The 13279-nt window shown below is 61.8% G+C and overlaps 2 protein-coding genes across 2 annotated transcripts; one reads left to right on the forward strand and one right to left on the reverse strand.

Moving 5' to 3' along the window:
• Window positions 1-3380: 3380 nt before the first annotated feature.
• Window positions 3381-7189, reverse strand: FAM78B (family with sequence similarity 78 member B). The gene is made up of 2 exons (XM_030953582.1): window positions 6927-7189; window positions 3381-4335 (listed from the first exon to the last, which is right to left on the reverse strand). The coding sequence occupies exons 1-2, from the start codon at window positions 7187-7189 to the stop codon at window positions 3813-3815; spliced, it is 786 nt and encodes a 261-aa protein (XP_030809442.1). The 3' UTR covers window positions 3381-3812.
• Window positions 7190-7561: 372 nt separating this feature from the next.
• PLPP6 (phospholipid phosphatase 6) lies at window positions 7562-10696 on the forward strand. Its single transcript, XM_030953441.1, has 2 exons — window positions 7562-8047; window positions 9752-10696. The coding sequence occupies exons 1-2, from the start codon at window positions 7648-7650 to the stop codon at window positions 10120-10122; spliced, it is 771 nt and encodes a 256-aa protein (XP_030809301.1). The 5' UTR covers window positions 7562-7647; the 3' UTR covers window positions 10123-10696.
• The last annotated feature ends 2583 nt before the right edge of the window (window positions 10697-13279 follow it).

A 13279-nucleotide genomic window follows, 5' to 3' on the forward strand; every position in this document is an offset into this window, starting at 1 on the left:
GCCAAGAGCCTGCTCAGAGCATGCCCTGGGGCAGGGCACTGCAGGGCCACCACAACCTCTCTGGGACAGCACAGACGCCACCTGCAAGTCAGGACAAAGTGGAGCAAATCCTGTCACCAGACCCAAGGGCTTAAATGCAGCAGGGACAGCCACTGGTGCCACTGCTGAGGCAGACTGAAATTCCATGAATTCCTGCCTGCTCCATGGCCCCAGAGGTACAAACCAGCCAGAGACACTCAAGCGAACACAAGGTTTGGCTCCAGTACAGCTCCAGTAGTTTTCTTTTAATCCCAGAGAAGTGAAATGCAACATTTTTCGAGTTGGTAATAACATCCAGAGACAGAAGTCCAAGCCCCCTACTGGGTAAAGTCATTTGTGTTTAAGGCACTCTGCAAAACCAGCTTTCCTCTCTCTCTGATTTTCCCCACGCGGCAGCAGAATACCTGGTTTGTTTGGTCTGTTCTCGGTAGTGACATTCATCCATCCTGGCTCCTCCCGCCCTCTCCGGGGGCTGGAAACAGTAAATCCAGCGGGAGAGGCACCAGGAGGCCGGGTCAGTAAACAGGGATGGGCAGGGGAGGGAGCGCTCCAAGCTTCTGCAGGGAGGGGACAGCACCGGTGCCCTCCCTGCAGGCACGGTGTGCTGCCCTTGCCCCCCCTGCCTCTCCACAAGGGGATGGGAGCCTGGGCACCCACAAGCATCCCTCCCTCCCCAGAGGTGCTCCCAGCAGCACCCCAAAAGGCAGGGGCTGGGTGTGGGGGAGACCCAGCTGCCCCCACTGTGCAGCAGAAATGAGACCCCCCACCCCAACCCCGACTTCCAGTTGTCAATAAATACCAATAAATAAATAAATAAATAGATAAATAAATAAGTGACCCGAGGCTGGGAAGGAGGGGAAGGGGCACCCAAGGCTCAGGGCACAGGGAGCATGAGGGTGGGCATTTCCATGGGCTGCCCCTCCCTGAGATAACGGGGTGCTGGTGGGGAAGGGGGCACAGGGAGAGCATCCCATGGAGGGGGAAGCCCAGGAGTCTGAGTGCTCATCCAGCCACAGGGAACGAGCCAAACTCAGACTCCCACATGGGAGCTCTCCCTCACACCTTGCCTCCTTCCTCTGAGCACCAACAGCCCCAGAGCTCCATCTCCACCCAGGTGTGAGCACCCACCTTAGCCGACATGCAAAACGCCTGCACGTTTCTGTAAACGCTGTTTGCACGTGTTTCTTTGCAAACAAGTTTTGCAAACTTTTTTTTCCCCCCCCTTCTTTTTTAATGGGGAAATGCCTACAAAGACAACCCATGCACCAAACCGAGTGCATCAAATCCAGCTGTCAGAGGAGCAGGAATGGAAGCCTGGCAGAAGCCTGGAGAGGTGAACACAGGCACGGCCCCGGGGCTCAGCCAACACCTGCCTGCAGGCTGGGGCAGCCCTGGGGCCTCAGGCACACAGCTACAGCCAGGCACGGAGCCTGACCCTGGCACCAGGATGTTGCAGACATTCATGGATAGAAATCCAGCCACTGCTGTCTCAGTGTCATGGCATGAGCCACGTGCCAAGGCTCAGCCTGGCCAGCAAATCCCAAAAGGTGGCAATGTTGAGTCCAACAGCATCCCTGCAGCAGTGTCCCTGCTCTCCCAGGCACTGGAGCCACAGCACTCCCTGGGCTGACAGCAGCCTGCAGCCACTTCCTGTGGGTTTTGGGGAGCTGGCTCACACAGCCTCTGGACACAGCATCCTCTCCCAGCAGGAAGCCCACCTTGGAGCCACCTGTTTGTTGGGGAGCCCCTTCCTCTGGCGTTTTAGCTCTGATGCTGCCAGAGATGTTTCTGTCCCCCTGGGTCAAAAGTATACACCTGCCTCACTTCAAACCAAAAGGTACTTACCCCTCCTCCCCCAGTCCTTAAGGAAAATTGTATTTCAAGTTTCTAACCCCTCTCCCCACACACTTTTTGAAAAACAAAACATCAGCGATGGCAAAAGCTGCCATCGGTCCCACAGCAGGACAAAACCACAGTCTCACAAGAGCAGGACATCTTCCCACACCACAAGCTCCCTGTGGGAGCTCTGCTGCAGAAAACACAGCAAACCAAAGCTCAAAGCCCTCTCTCCCTCCAAGCCTGCCTCCTGCAGAACCCCACTGAGGCACGGAAAGCAGCAGGTTCCCAGCCCAGCGGGAGCGCTGGCCCCGGGAATGGTGCACCAGGGCGTCCAAAGGAAACGCTCCCAGAGGAAAAATAAATAAAGAACTGGATCAGCAGCAAACACTACTGAGGGCAATAAATAGCACGGGGATTTCACAGGGATTTTTGGTCTAAGATGCCTCGGGAGCCCCTGTGCTGGCGGGGCCCGGGGTGCAGGGAAGTGTCACCCTCGCTCCGCCCCAGGCTGGCCTGCCAGCGGGATAGCACAGGGACCTTCCCAGCAGGAATGACCTGCATCCCCAGGGCAGCACAGCCTCCCTGCAGTGTGAAGAAGGCAGGGCTGTGAGCTGGAGGAGCTGCAGGGCTCGTGCCAGGGAGGACAGAGCAGAGAAAGCAGCAAAAGCTGTAAGCACCTGCCCAGGAGTGATGGAGCACCCGGAGCAGCAGCAGCACAGCCATGGTTTATGCCTCTGCTGCAGCTCCAGGGTGAGATCCTGGGAACTGCCAGCTGCATCCCACAGCAGCGTGCTGCCCCACGGACCAGCCAGTGCCAGCCATCCAGGCAGCAAGGAGTGAGGAGAAAGGCAAGTAAATCCCCCTGTGACTCCTCCCAAGCACAGCAGCAGCAGCAGGAGGCAGCCCCAGGCAGCACATTCAGCTCCTCCTTCCCAGGCTAACCCAGGCCTGCCCTGAACAGCCTCCACTCACACCCCTGCCTCGCACAGAGCTTGGGGAGGTACCACAAAGCGTGCTGGCCCCTCCACAGGTGGCCCAGCCAGCAGCCACCCTGCTCCATGGGTGGCTGGGAGAGGCCTCCACGTGCGGCAGCATTTGCGTGGAAAACGAGCAAGCACCCAACTTCTAGCAAGGGAGCGGGGTCTGCAGTGAAGCAAAGCGAGTCCAAGGGTGCCTCTGGGCTGGTTTGGGTACCCCACACACACCCAGAGCACCCGGGCTGGGAGAATGGCACTGCCCCCATTCCCCACCCGACTGGGCTGACAATCCTTCTGCTCCCGAGAGAGAAGGGCCAGCGAGCCCGGGAGGGGAGGCTGAGGGATGCAAAGACTTAGTGCACCTTACAACAAAAGGACATCTAACCTGCCCTTAGACCTCACCCCAAGACGGAAAAGAGCTATGGCATCTCCTACACTCACGACTACTCCAAACACACCCAGATGCATGCAAAACGTGTCCCGCGTCCCGCCCCACTGCCGGCCCTCCCGCCCGGTCCCAGCGGGCAGGCGAGGGGGGGATCATGGATCTGAAATGCATAGGTACGGACACGGCAGGGACACGGCAGGGACACGGCAGCCCCCTGCCAGCAGGAACAGCCTCTGCTTCTCCCTCGGGCTGGGTGGGAAGCAGCATCTGCCACGGGCACGGCTCAACCACACTCATGCTCCTCGCGCCGCCCCGCAAGGAAAGATGAGTCCTTTGTGTCAGACGGCCTCTGTGCCAGCTGCAAGTACTCCATTCCGCTTCAGGGAAATCCTCCAGCTCAGCAAACCCTCTTCTGCGCCCTTGTGCCAGCCGGGCTCTACTTCTGCCCGAGGAGGAGCCACGTTTCCAAGCACAACAAGAAAGGCAGGAGAGCCCAGAGGTGAGCTTTGGCTCGGCAGCCCTGTCCGTGTACAGCGGGCTGGGGGCAGCCAGGGGCTCAGCTGCACGCCCTACTTGGGAGGTATGACCACGATGGGCTGCCCTCGCTTGGGTCTCCACATGAGCACCTGGGCGTCGTTGGCGTTGGGCTTCACGAGTGCGTTGGGCGGGATGGGCTCCATCCTGCTGAGGATCCGCGGCTGCTCCTGCTGAGTCCTGCCCACCAGCCGCGCCCGCTGCCCCAGCAGCTGCATGGGGTCCACCTCAATGTCCACCCGCATCCTCCACTTGATGGTCTGCAGGATGATCTTCTCCTTGGTGGTGGTGTTCATGGCCACGAGCCACGTGGTGAAGCTCTGGTCCCTTTTAATCCTGGTCAGCAGCGGCACGTTGCTGTTGCTCACGGGCACGGCCCACGTCACGCTGGGGTAGAAGTTGTCGTTCATGCTCACCGAGAACCTGGAGATCTTGTTCGTGGGCCCCACCAGGGTCACGGTTTCTGTGGTGTTTCCGTACCAGGGGTAGCTCACCCCATCCGAATCGCTGATGGCTTTGACTCGTCCTTCCCGCAGGTCAGGCAGCTCCCAGCTCGACCTGGTGAAGAGGAAGAGGAAGATGAGCAGGGAAATGGCAGCACAGAGACCCTCTGCCCACCTGCAGCAAACTCTCAGGGACAGCCCTGAAGAACAAATTCAGCTCTGGTTCCTTGAGCATGTCCAGCTCGAGCCTTTGCTCTGCCAACACAATGCCATTTTAATTAACCTGCAATTAAACTGACTGGGCCAAAACCCACAGCTGAGTCTCTTTGGGGTCCCTCTCTCCCTGATCAGCTCCTGTGCTGGAGAACAGCCATCCCTGTCCCCCAGCTGCAGCACGGTGACCAGGGCACGGGCCCAGCCCCTCAGCAGCCCCCTCCTGCAGGAGGTCTGTGATTTTTATGCCTTAAACACCGAGACACGTACAACAATTGAATCCCACAATTAAACCTGCCACTGGCACCATGAAATCCCTGCAATATGGCTGGTGGGGAGGATTCAGCCCAAGTCTTTGCTGCTGGCCATGCTACCAACATGGTGTGGCTACGGCGAGGCCTGTGTGGCAATAACACGGGAGCAGCTTTGCAGCAGAGGGGCTGGGGCCACGCTTGTGCCGTCCCTCCAAGTGATCACCCCACTCACTCCAACGTCCCCAAGTGCTCCATGGCCCACGCACACCAATCTGAGGCGATGCAAGGATGCAGCACAAGGACCTGCTGCTCCCCAGCACCCACAGAGCAGCAGCACCAGCAGCAGGAGCCCAGCAGCGAGCTGCACAACAGACCCCCCTGGACATCTCCCCGCTTGCATCAGCCCTTTCCAAAGGCAGAAGACACAGCTAGAGAACCAACAGCTTTTCCCCCTAGCATCCCCACAAGTCACGCTCAGCCTTGGGAAAGGCTGTTTTCCAGCTGCCACTTCTGCCCAGCACTGCAACCATTCCCTCTTGTAACACAAGCCAAGGGGGCAACTCCCCCAGCACAGCCCGTGCTCCCGTCCCAGTGCCAAAGAAGAAAGGATGCTTGGTGGGAGAGAGCGGCCACAAAGCCCTTGGAGGGGCGAGGTCTGGGCCAGCAGGATGGTGCAGGACCCGCTGTGGGGCCCGAGGGGCAGCAACTGTGGGGTCGGGGAGTGGGGCTGGGGTGAGGGTGCTGCCCGTGCTGCAGAGGGGGGGCAGAGGGGCAGCACAGGGTGCTGGGGCAGCAGCACCCAATGCCAGAGATGCAGAGCCCAATGCCGGGGGTGCAAGAGCCCAATGCCAGAGATGCGGAGCCCAATGCCGGGGGTGCAGCGCCCAATGCCGGGGTGCAGAGCCCAATGCCAGAGATGCAGAGCCCAATGCCGGGGGTGCAAGAGCCCAATGCCGGGGGTGCAGAGCCCAATGCCAGGGTGCAGAGCCCAATGCCAGAGATGCAGAGCCCAATGCCGGGGGTGCAAGAGCCCAATGCCGGGGGTGCAGAGCCCAATGCCGGGGGTGCAGCTCCCAGTGCCGGGGTGCAGAACCCAATCCCGGGGTGCAGCTCCTAATGCCAGGGTGCAGAGCCCAATGCCGGGGTGCAGCTCCCAATGCTGGGGGTGGAGAGCCCAATGCCGGGGGTGCAGAGCCCAATGTTGGGGTGCAGCTCCCAATGCCGGGGTGCAGCTCCCAATGCCGGGGGTGCAGCTCCCAATGCTGGGTGCAGCTCCCAGTGCCGGGGTGCAGCTCCCAATGCCGGGGTGCAGCTCCCAGTGCCGGGGTGCAGAGCCCAATGCCGGGGTGCAGCTCCCAATGCCGGGGTGCAGAGCCCAATGCCGGGGTGCAGAGCCCAATGCCGGGGGTGCAGCTCCCAGTGCCGGGGTGCAGAGCCCAGTGCCGGGGTGCAGAACCCAGTGCCGGGGTGCAGAACCCAGTGCCGGGGGTGCAGCTCCCAATGCCGGGGTGCAGAGCCCAATGCCGGGGTGCAGCTCCCAATGCCGGGGTGCAGCTCCCAGTGCCGGGGTGCAGAGCCCAGTGCCGGGGTGCAGCTCCCAATGCCGGGGGTGCAGCTCCCAATGCCGGGGTGCAGCTCCCAGTGCCGGGGTGCAGCTCCCAATGCCGGGGTGCAGAACCCAATGCCGGGGTGCAGCTCCCAATGCCGGGGTGCAGCTCCCAGTGCTGGGGTGCAGAGCCCAGTGCCGGGGTGCAGCTCCCAGTGCCGGGGGTGCAGCTCCCAGTGCCGGGGTGCAGAGCCCAGTGCCGGGGTGCAGCTCCCAATGCCGGGGTGCAGCTCCCAATGCCAGAGATGCAGCTCCCAATGTCAGAGATGCAGCTCCCAGTGCCGGGGTGCAGCTCCCAATGCCGGGTGCAGCTCCCAGTGCCGGGGTGCAGAGCCCAATGCCGGGGTGCAGAGCCCAATGCCGGGGTGCAGCTCCCAATGCCAGAGATGCAGCTCCCAATGTCAGAGATGCAGCTCCCAATGCCGGGGTGCAGCTCCCAATGCCGGGTGCAGCTCCCGGTGCCGGGGTGCAGCTCCCAATGCCAGAGATGCAGCTCCCAATGCCAGAGATGCAGCTCCCGGTGCCGGGTGCAGCTCCCGGTGCCTGCGGGCGGAGCAGGGCAGGGCAGGGCAGGGCAGGTGCCCGTCCCGGGGAGCCCCCGCCGTTCCCAGCCCCCCGTGCCGCGGTGCTCACACGCCCAGGTCGCTGTAGGTGTTGTAGAACTCCATGTGGTTGCAGGCCTGGATCCAGCCCACCACCCAGGTGTGCCGGCGGGCGATGGGCGGCATGAGGACGCGGGCGGAGGCGCGGAAGTAGGGCGTGCGGTACCGCAGCACCACCGGCGAGCTCTCCTCGATGGCCGTGGCCGCCGGCTCGATGGTGGCCGACACGTCCGACACCACGATCTGCTCGCGGCGCACCCGCGCCTTGCAGGCCACGCTCTGCAGGCACCCCATGGCCGCGGCCGAGCCGCCGTCACCGCGGGCCCGGGGGGGCGGCCGGTCCCGCCGCCGCCCGCCCGCCGCGCATCGCCGCCCGCCGCACGGCGTCCGCACCGGCGCCGGCAGGGCGAAGGCGCCGCCGCGTCTCTTCCGGCCCTCGCCGGCCGCCGTACGCCGGCCGCGGCGGGCACGTGCGCGCCGGTGGGCGGGGCGCGGCGGGAGCGGCGCGCGCGTCACGGGCGGAAGCGGAACGGGAAGCGGAAGCGGCGCCGGGGCCGCCCGGTAGCGGGGGACGCGCCGAGCGGGGCAGCGCGCCCCCGGCGGGGCGGGAGCGCGGGGCGGGGATAACCGGCAGGGCGCGGGGGGGGAGAGGGAAGCGGCCCCGGGCAGGGGGACATGCAGGGCCCCGAGCGGGCCTGGCAGCGGGTGACCGGTGACCGGCGCCCGCCTCCCGCAGGCCGCCCGCCGTCGCCATGCCGAGCCCCCGGAGCGGCCGCGAGCGGCGCGCCGGCAGCGGCGGCCGCCTGGAGTTCCTGTCGCTGAGCCAGCGCGGGCCCGCCGCCCCCGACAGCCCGTCCCGCCGCAGGGAGCCCGCCGGCGCCGCCGCCGCCCCGCTGCCCGAGGAGGACTGCATGAAGCTGAACCCGTCCTTCGTGGGCATCGCCCTCAGCTCCCTGCTCGCCATCGACCTCTGGGCCTCCAAGCGCCTGGGGGTGTGCGCTGGGGAGGGCTCGGCCTGGGGCAGCGCCCGCCCCCTCATGAAGGTCATCGAGGTGTCGGGGCACGGCATCCCCTGGGTGCTCGGCACCTTCTACGGGCTCTGGCACACTGACAGCTCCGCGGCCAGGGAGGTGCTGCTCAACCTGCTCTTCGGTGAGGCGGGGGCCCGCCCCGGGGCTGGGGAGGGCGACCCGAGGGATGGGGCACAGCTGGGCAAGCCGAAGGCCCGAGAGCAGCGGCTGGTTTTGAGCAGCCTGTGCGGGCGCACCCGGAGTGACCCCGCGGCTTAAGGGCGCGGCGGCAGCGACACGAGTCACCCGGCACAGCTGGCACCTCGCACCGGCAAACTCCCGGCTGCAAACTGCTCCCGCGGTTACAAAACGCTCTCGGGGCTGAAGCCTCTCGGCTCCCCACGCCTGTCACAGCAGCACGCTCCAGGTGCAGTGTTGAGACACCAGGCCTTTCCCTGCAAATCTGCTCTGGCACACAGACCCTTGGCTTCCTGCCCGCAGGGCCTTCGTGGATTGTTCTGTTCCAGCCAGTGAGGAAACCTGGCTTCAAGCACGACTTTTAATCCTGCGTGCTGTAGTATTTCACACACACAGCCTAGGTCTGTTTAAGAGGATTAATTTTTGCATATTTAGAAACTGTTATAGCTCTAGGCCACCAGACCTTCTCTCTCTTGTTAGTCTTGTATTAAGTTGCAAATAATTAGGATCTCACACTTCAATTTTGAATCGAAATTTGCTTGGTGGGAAACATAGGTTTGTGCATCTTTCCCATCCAGCAGCACGTGGTTAAATTGGAGCCCCACAGCAGAGCTGGATGCCTCCAGCCGAACCTTTGCTCCAAGGAGAGCTGTCCCAGCACCTCAGTGCTCTGGGCAAGAGCCACCCGCCTCCCTGGGGATCTGTCCCTGGGTTGCAGCACCCCTGTGGGGAAGAAGGATTCCCTCGTGTCCAACTTGAATTCCCAGATCCTGTGTAGAAAGAGAAAAAGCAATTGATCTAGTTTTACGTCTGGAAAAAAAGAAAATTTGGTCTTAAATGATTAACCGAAGGAAATGAACTGAAGTGACCAAAAGATTTGGTGTCCAGAAATGTGTCTTAGGACAAACAGAAGTTGGTCTCTTACACAGCAAGAAGTAGCCCTGGCTGTGGGTGCTGTGCTAAGCTGAGCTAACAGGGATGGAGAAAGCACCCTCTGCCCTACATGAGAAGATGCTCTTGCCAAATACTGGCTGAACATTTATCACAGGGCTTTGCCTCCTCTGTGACAACAGCCTTTAGCCCTTGGGGCAAGCCACCATAACTTATCCTTGATTCATCTCTTGAGAACTAGAGCAGGGTTAACTTTCCCCCAGCAGCAGGGAGCAGGCAGACCCCAGGAGCCCTGGCAGGCCACCAGCCCTGAGCATTTCCCGCTGACCTGTGGCAAGGGGAGTGGGTTGATCATTCACCAGGCTGGTTTGGCCCTGGTCAGCAGGGCAGACAGCAGTGCAGAGTCAGCACTGCCAGGAAGGGAGCTCTGGGGACTTCATGCCTCTGCTGCCCTCAGATTAAGGAGCAGACTGGGCCTAGAGTCATGGAAGATCACATTCTGCACAGAGAGAAAAGCCCTGGGGTGCAGGCTGTGGCAGGCCAAGGGGCTGCTGGTGCAGGAGGGGTGTGTGCAAAGGAGCAGAATTTGAGGATGTGCTCCTGCTGCTGCAGAAGGCCAAGAGCAGCTGTGTGCTGTGCTCTCCCTGCCTGGGTCTTGCAGCCATGGGGAAAAACGTCACCTTCAGGCAGCTTTGACAGCCGATGGCCCTTGGCTGATGGTTCTGCTTTCAGTAACCCCTGTTGCTGTCTCTCCCAGCGTTGCTGCTGGACCTGGTGATGGTGTCGGTGGTGAAGGGGCTCGTCAAGCGGCCGCGGCCCACGCACAACAAGATGGACATGTTCGTCACCATCTCAGTGGACAAGTACTCCTTCCCCTCGGGCCACGCCACCAGGGCCGCTCTCGTGTGCCGCTTCGTGCTGCGCCACCTGGTCCTGGCCGTGCCGCTGCGCGTGCTCGTGGTGCTCTGGGCCCTCATCGTCAGCATCTCCCGCGTCATGCTGGGCAGGCACAACATGACGGACGTGCTCTTCGGGCTGCTGCTGGGCTACGCGCTCTACGGCGTGGTGGAGCACTGCTGGCTGTCCCCGGCCACCGCGCCCGCCCTCTTCGCGCTCTGGAGCCGCTGAGCGCCCGCGGCCTCGGCACACGGCAGGAGCCCTGTGCTGCCGTTCTGAGCACGCACGGGACGGGATTCTGGTGCTGAAGGGGCATCCTGAACCCCGTCAGTCCGGCCAAGACTTCCACACGAGCGGTGCTGCAGGCTCCAGGGCCTGCACTCAGATGTCTGGTGCTGTCCTGCCCTCCCGTGGGCTGCCAGGCGGGGGCTGTGCTGATTGTTCTCTGGTGACCAAAAGCAGTCTCTGCAGAGCCTGGGGAGGGCTCAGCACACCCAGCCGGCAGCTCGCTGCTCATACTGTGAATCTGCATGCTCTCGCTGGGCACCTGCAATGGCCCGTGGTGTACGTGGTAGCTGTGACTCTGCAGAGTTTCTCTGCAATCACCCCTGTATCTGTATCCTATAAATACACTGATCGTGCTGCTGTCACAAGCATACCCTGCACAGCCTGCTCTACAACACTTGCCTGGAGGGGACCCACAGGGCTCTTTCCTCAGACTTAGACAGAGCTTTGCCTCCCTAAGCAATCTCTTCCCTATTGCTCTCCATTTAAGTGCTGCACTAATGCTGCGTGTCGAGCACATGGCCCCCAGAGTCATTGGGAAAGGACAGTGGCACTGAAGGGTTGATCATTCAGTGGGCAGCAGTGAGCAGCCCCCAGCAGCAGCCTGCTCCTGAACCTCTTGTCCAGAGCTTCCCAGTTCCTTTTGCCCTCCACAGGGTTTTCAGTTTCTGAGGGGTTACAACGCACTCACAGCAATTCCTGATGAATAGCATATTCCAGGCTGCAGAGAGAGTCCTGCAGAGCCAGCCCCTTCCCAGAGCCCAGAAATACACCCAGCCCCAGGTCTGAGCCTTGCTTGCACCTCCTCCAGCAAGAGGCCCTGGCTCTGCCAACCCTGGCCACGGCTCCCTGTGCTCCAGGCAGGCTGGCTTTCCTCCCCTGGCACCACTGGCAGCCTGTTTTTCACAGAGGGCTGCTGGTCCTTGGCAGGAGGGGACCACAAGGAGCCTCTGTAATGAGCTGGGGCCAAGACTGAGCCAGAAAATCATAGAACACTTCAGCCAGGCAGGGAGTGAGGGCTCTAGACTGAGCTCACATAATCGGCTTCAACAGTGCTCCTGGCACGTGGGTAAAGGGACTGGGCCCAGGTGACGCTCTTTGTGGTCATTGAGGTCTATTAGTGCACTCAGGCCGTGGCAAGCACCAATTAAGTCATATTAAGAGCAGGTAGCGTTTAAGTGTGCTGTTCTCCTGGGTGGAGTGTGCACAGGAGCAGCCTGATGGCTGCTGGTGCAAGCACCCTGTCGCTGTCACTTGTACAGGGGCTGAAATGGAAGTGCTTGACATGACAAGGTTCCCCTGGAGATGAGCCCTGACCCACTGACAGGGTGAGACAGTGAAGCTTCCACGTCTGGGTTGGTGCTGCAATGACCAAAAAATAATCCCCTGGGTTGCAGTGCAGGCCTGGCAGCCGGCTGGGCCAGTCTGGCAATTGCAGAGCAGCACCAGGACACTCCGGCCAGCCCTCCTGCCCCAAGGCAGAGGACCTGCCCTGTGGTGGCTGTGGGAGCACAGGCAGGTGGCACACTCTGGGTGGACAGGGCTTGTTGTACATCTGTGGCTCCCACACACGTGTGTGCCAAAAAGTGGCTCTTGACTCACTTGCATGACACTCCATGAGGTCCTGGTAGCACCCACCATCACCACTGCACAACCCTGCTGGGTCACAGGCTGCCTGGCCACCCTCTCAGCTCTTCTGTGCTTCTCTGCAGCTCCACCAGAGAGACCTTTGCTCTCCTGTGCTTGTCCAGCCTGGGTGCAGCCACGATAGGACAGAGGAGCTTTCTGCTCCACTTGTCCCACGGCATTTCTGCCCGTTGTGGAAGCCCAGAGCAGACACTGTACAGCAGGCACTGCTGCACACAATCTGCATCCTGGGTGCTTGCCAGGTATCAGGAACTGTGAATTTCCACAGACATCAACCAACCAAATACCAACCTAAACCAAAATGGCATGGCATGCCCCTGCTGCCCAGCAGCACAGTTTGTACTGAGTCCAGCTACAGGGGGGTAAAGTCCAAGGCTATGCAGCCTCCTGCAGGGAGAAGGGCAAATTCAGAGGCAGCCTGCACAGAGGTTTCATAGCAACAGCAGAGCGGTGGAGAGCTCAGAGAGGTCCCCTGTACCTGTTGCCCTCGGGCAGTCTGTGCAGAGCTTGCAAGAGCCAGAAGCCAGCTGACAGCAGAGCAGGAAGAGTGGCACTGCCTGTGCTGCCAGCTCTCCATTCCTGTGCTGATCCCTTGCTTGGTAAGATGCTTTTGATGCTTTTTGACAGGCAGGCACAGAGCGTGGGTTGGCGGCTCAGCATCTCTGCCTCGGGCAGAGATCAGCCCTTGCTGGCAGCAAGGGACAGAAAGAGCTTTATTAAGCTTACTGCAGACATACTATGAGTTTATAAGGTTAAAACCACTTCAGCTGCAGAGCTTGGCCCCTCTGCCTTGCTCAGCTCTACAGCAAAGTTCTCTGCATATGGAAGAGCAAATTTCCCCTGCAGCCTCAGGGGCTGTCTGGCTGTGAGTGTGCCAGGAGCCAGCAGCAAGTCTGGATCCACATGGTCTGTGAGGCACAGCCTTTTCCTGGCTGGTCCCAGCACCCTCACACCAGGGACACCCCAGCTGCGTGGAGCTCCTCTCACCAGGGTTCCACTGGCGCCAAGGACTCTGCTAGCCCAGGGGTGAGCCGTGACTATGGGGACGCTGTGCCGACACTATGCCCAGCCCAGGGGCACAGGGGATGTGGGCGATCCAGTGCCGGCTGCCACTGGAGCAGCCAGAGTGGTGTGTCACCCCGGGTACCAGAGCGGTGTGACACCCCGGGTACCAGAAAGGCGCGTGGGCTGATCCCGGTAATCCTAGGGCCAAAGTTCAGGACAGCGCTTGTTTACCAAGCACGCAAGCACAAGGATGGGCTGCGTGTCCGTGTCCCCACGCAGCACATGCCCTGGGACGGCTCCTGCGGCCGCCGGCCGAGGCTGCGGCCCCGGCGCTGCCGGAACAGCCGTGCAGGCGGCCGGGAGCCAGCCGGGTCCGGCCTTCCTCTCCCGCGCCCGTGGGAGGAGTGACGGAGGGGGAGGCCCCGCTCCCGGACGCTGCGCACCACCGAGC

The sequence above is a fragment of the Camarhynchus parvulus genome, chromosome 8 (assembly GCF_901933205.1).
Source record: "Camarhynchus parvulus chromosome 8, STF_HiC, whole genome shotgun sequence".
Taxonomy (NCBI): domain Eukaryota; kingdom Metazoa; phylum Chordata; class Aves; order Passeriformes; family Thraupidae; genus Camarhynchus; species Camarhynchus parvulus.

Excerpts from the sequence above, each read along its gene's own strand:
- FAM78B (XM_030953582.1), bottom strand. The coding sequence starts at position 7,189 with ATGGGGTGCCTGCAGAGCGTGGCCTGCAAGGCGCGGGTGCGCCGCGAG. Across the intron at positions 4,336-6,926 it reads ACCTACAGCGACCTGGGCGT|GTCGAGCTGGGAGCTGCCTG; the intron begins GTGAGCACCGCG and ends CCTCTTCACCAG.
- PLPP6 (XM_030953441.1), top strand. The coding sequence starts at position 7,648 with ATGCCGAGCCCCCGGAGCGGCCGCGAGCGGCGCGCCGGCAGCGGCGGC. Across the intron at positions 8,048-9,751 it reads GCTGCTCAACCTGCTCTTCG|CGTTGCTGCTGGACCTGGTG; the intron begins GTGAGGCGGGGG and ends TGTCTCTCCCAG.